Here is a 4,490-nt window from a genome sequence, read left to right on the forward strand (position 1 = left end):
GTTCCTTCGGGTCACAGGCCCAGCGCTGTACTGCGGGGACAGAGCAGCAAACCCGTGTGATCCCCACAGCCACAGCCTCAGGGCCGCCCAGCCCGCGTGGGCCTAACAGAGCAGAGGGCCCTGGGTTCATGAAAGAGCTGTGACCCGAAGGAACTGGGTGCAACACAACACCAGGGCCCCCCACCTGTGCCCGGGCCCCCCAAGGAGGAGTGGATGGCGCGCCAGGATGCCAGCCGGCCGGCCCCCAGCACCCAGGGCCCCCGGCAGGGCTTCTGAGGCAAGCAAGGCACGTGTTAGTGGTGCGCACCTTCCCCAAGAGCAGGAGTATCTGACAGAAGCAGCCACCAGCCTTCAGCCCCGTCCCCCTGCCCGGGACTCCAGCCCACAGAGGAGCTCGGGGAGGCTGAGGATCCCGGCCACACCGGGGTGTCACCTGGGGCCCGGCCCACCGCAGGGCTCTGGGTGGTGACCCCTGGAGCCTCGCAGAGCAGGGCCGAGTGTGTCCCTGCCCCAAGGGCGGGGCGCCCAGCCCTGGACCGGAGCAGAAGGGGCTGGCCGGGGAGCCTGCAGCAGGCAGCACCTGAGCAGGTCACAGCATGAGCCCCCAGGGTGCTGCGTGCACACCTCACACATTCAATGAGAACAATCTCTCGCACAGAGTTTACAAGTAAAAGGAACGACTGTTACTCTTTTCTTAGACTAATGGAATGTTCCATTTTTCCCCCACGTCATACAAATATATCTGCATTTAATGAGACAGTTGTGCCTACCTGTCAGGTCTAAATAATCAGGCTGCCAAAGAGAGCTACAGTGACTCAAATACAGATACACTGCAGAGCCCCTGGGGAGCCTGGTGCACTACAAGGTTTCAAGGAATGCGTAAGACACTTCTGAGGCCACGTGTGAGGCCCAGCCCCAGAGATGACCCCACCCAGCACAGCCAGCCCAGAGCCAGGACACACTCGAGGGGCTTCCAGACACGGGCGGTGGCTCAGGTCCTCGGACAGGCCTGCCCCTCACTGGGCCCCAGGCCCCCAGGGGACCAGGCTGCACCAGGTGGACTGGGAACCAGCTCTGCACAGTCCAATATTGCACAGCGCCTCCTGCCAGGGTCCTTCCACCACCTGCCAGCCGGAGCGGACTGTACGGGACTGGAATCTCCCATGCCCTCCCTTCCTGGATGTCTGCTGGTCCCTCTGCACCTGATGTCCACCCCGTGCTCACCCTGGTTCCAAGAGCATCACTCTCCGCCTCCCGAGGCTCCTTTCTCCCCGCAGACTTCCTCCCCAGACACCAGAAGACAACCACCCCTCAGACACAGGGAGAGGCTGCAGCCTTGCCTCCTCCTGGTGGCCACACCCCCGTTCACTGGGAGCTCCTTACCCAGGGCCCTTCCAAGAGACAGCTTGCAAGCTGCCTGCCTTTAGTTTAGCTTCAGTTCAGTCACTCAGTCATGTCTGACTCTTTGCGACCCCTTGGACTGCAGCACGCCAGGCCTCCCTGTCCATCACCAACTCCTGGAGTTTACTCAAACTCATGTCCATCGAGTTGGTGATGCCATGCAACCATCTCATCCTCTGTCATCCCCTTCTCCTCCTGCGCTCAATCTTTCCCAGAATCAGAGTCTTTTCAAATGAATCAGTTCTTCGCATCAGGTGGCCAAAGGATAGGAGTTTCAGCTTCAGCATCAGTCCTTCCAATGAACACCCAGGACTGATTTCCTCTAGGATGGACTGGTTGGATCTCCTTGCTGTCCAAGGGACTCTCAAGAGTCTTCTCCAACAGCACAGTTCAAAAGCATCCATTCTTCGGTGCTCAGCTTTCTTTATAGTCCAATTCTAACATCCATACATAATCACTGGAAAAACCATAGCCTTCACTAGATGGACCTTTGTCGACAAAGTAATGTGTCTGCTTTTTAATATGCTGCCTAGGTTGGTCATAGCTTTTCTTTCAGGGAGCAAGCATCTTTTAATTTCATGGCTGCAGTCACCATCTGCAGTAATTTTGGAGCCCCCAAAATAAAGTCTGTCACTGCTTCCATTGTTTCCCCATCTATTTGCCATGAAGTAATGGGACCAGATGCCACATTCTTAGTTTTTTGAATGTTGAGTTTTAAGCCAGCTTTTTCACTCTCCTCTTTCACTTTCATCGAGAGGCTCGTTAGTAGTTCTTTAGTCTCTTTAGTCCTTTAGTTCACTGCGGTGGCTAAAAACCAAATGTATGTGGAGGAAGGCAGTCCCTGAGGCGAAACCTGGGCCCAGGAGCAGTGACACAGGTGCAAGCAGTCGCCCCTGATCCCAGTCAGGGTCAGCACGCAGGCTTCTACTTGGCAGCCGGCTGCTCGGAGCAGCTCACTGTGCAGAGGAGCCGCCAGTAAGAACGTTCTTGGACAGGCTGGCCCCTCGCCCTGCTCCCTCCCCTGCCAGCACCAGCTCCTGGAAAGGAGCCCAGCCCAAACAGGGCTGCTGGGTGTCCCAGTCCAATGGGCACGGGGTCTGAGTGCCCGCTATGGCTGAGCACGGGCGCAGGGGCTGAAGGGGACATGGAGCGGGCCTGTCTCCGGGCCTGGAGAAGGCAGCATGCCCTTAGTATGGGGGGCACTGATGCCTGTCTCCATCCACCTGAAAACGGAGATTGAAGCCCGGGGCCACTGGGAACTCTCAGCCCAGGGAAGGTGCTCCTGCGGAGGGCCCAGCCGCTCCGCTGAGTCTCTCGATGCCCCAGGTCTGGGGTGGCTGGGCTCAGGTGCATGCTGGAGAGCCACAGCCCACGGAGGAGAGAACCAAGCCTGCAGCTCGACTCCCCGCTCACAGGGAAGGTGGCACGGGACACGGGAAGGCTCTGGGCAGGGTGCCCGTCTGCCAGAGAGGGAGGAGAGGCGGGGGAGCGGCCGGAGCTGCTGGTCTCCATTCGAGAGAAGGCCAGGCCTGATTAGGCCAAGGCACCAGAGCCCTGTGGCATTTACCCGGGACCCACCCGGTGGCCCATGAGCTGGAAGCACTCCACAGCTGAGCAGGGGCCGCAGCCTCCGGGTACACGTCTGCAGACTCTGCCTTGTCAGCCTTGGTGAGAGGGCAGCAAAGCGCCCATACCCTAAGCAGGGAAGTCCGGTTCAGAGGCCAACTGGAGGCTCCTGACACCCCATAGCCCATCACTCCGGGAAGGTCTTGTCACCAACATTGGCTGACTTCTCTGGGCCTTGGAAAACTCCGGGGTGGCCAACACCCGTGCATCCACCCAGCCACCACAGCAAAGCCAAGGAGATGCCACCCACGGTGCTGGGCTGGTGGAGGCACTTGCCGAGGGAAGAGCCACCTCATCTGCACCTGGCTGCCAGCAGGGAAGACCCCCAGGGAGGGGGCTGCAGGCTCCTCACCAGCTGGGAGGGCCACGACTCTCCTGCTCTAGGAGTAAGCGGCTGGGGATGGGAGCTTCCCACCCGGTCCCACTGCTGCTGCCCGAAGGCTGCCAGAGCCTCCTGGAGAAAACGTGGCAGAGAGAGGCCCCCTGCCCAGGTGGCTCCGTGGAGGGGCTGGAGGGCAGGTGGTGCCCATCCGATGGACAGACCCGCCCCTCTGCCCCACCCACCAGGGAGGACACAGGCGGAGGCCTCGCTGTGCAGGTGCAGGTGCGGGGCGGGAGCCAGGTAGGCTGCGGCCTCCTGAGGTCCCGTCCCCCGCCTGCAACTCCCCAGCCGCCCCCCTGGCCAGCAGGGTCCAGGACTGCCCCCTTGTGGGCCCAGCACATGGGACAAGAGAGGCTGCGGGACACAGCCTGGTTCCCAAGGGTACCGGACACTGCTGTGGCACCACCCACAGCCACCGCCCACCTTGGTGAGGGGGTGAGCAGCAGGAGGGTGGCTGGGTTCTCCCCATCTTCGCAGACCCACGTAGGCAGGGCCACCCAGACTTCCGGCCCCTTGAACACAGGCAGGGCACCGGCACGAACCAGGGACCCGTCTGGGCTGGACTCTGCCGTGAACTCTCTAAGATGGAAACCCCTCTCCAGACCCGCAAAGGAGCGAGCATCATGAGGCATGAGGGGGTCTGTGGGTTGGGCAGGGTAGTAGGGGCTGCAAGGAGGCAGGACTCGAGTGTGTACCCACCCCCCAAGCTGACATGAGGGAAACATTCTGTCAGCTCAAGGAGCCAAGCACCCAAGCCTGTTCTATCCATGATCTCAAGACTCCAAGGACAACCTAGGGACCTCCCGGGCACGACCACCGCCCCCGAAGAGAAGGGCCTACAAGAGCCAAGTGGCGACCAAGGAGGACAGCCAGGATGTAGGGCTCATCCCAGGAGTCTGGCTCCCGAACCCAGGCTAGGCCACAGCCTCCAACACCAGCTGCCGGACATCACCAGAAGTTTCAGTTCTCCGCCCTACAGTCCTAGACACCCCGCAAGGCTCATCCAGAGGACGCCCAGCCCTCAAATGCCTGACTGGGTGTGTGCACTGCAGCCCATGCTCCCGGGAGGGCCGCCCAGCCG

At 60.8% G+C, this 4,490-nt stretch overlaps 1 protein-coding gene across 1 annotated transcript in view; it reads right to left on the reverse strand.

Moving 5' to 3' along the window:
* LOC104981574 overlaps positions 1-4,490 on the reverse strand; it is a gene marked incomplete at its 5' end in the record, with an annotated part of 29,990 nt that overhangs the window by 427 nt on the left and 25,073 nt on the right. Inside the window, 3 exons of the mRNA XM_010830747.1 lie at positions 185-272; positions 423-531; positions 3,833-4,049. Coding sequence (XP_010829049.1) covers positions 185-272; positions 423-531; positions 3,833-4,049 — 414 coding nt within the window. The remainder of the gene's footprint in view (positions 1-184; positions 273-422; positions 532-3,832; positions 4,050-4,490) is intronic.

The sequence above is a fragment of the Bison bison genome, unplaced genomic scaffold (genome assembly GCF_000754665.1).
Source record: "Bison bison bison isolate TAMUID 2011002044 unplaced genomic scaffold, Bison_UMD1.0 scf7180017859153, whole genome shotgun sequence".
Lineage (NCBI taxonomy): Eukaryota > Metazoa > Chordata > Mammalia > Artiodactyla > Bovidae > Bison > Bison bison.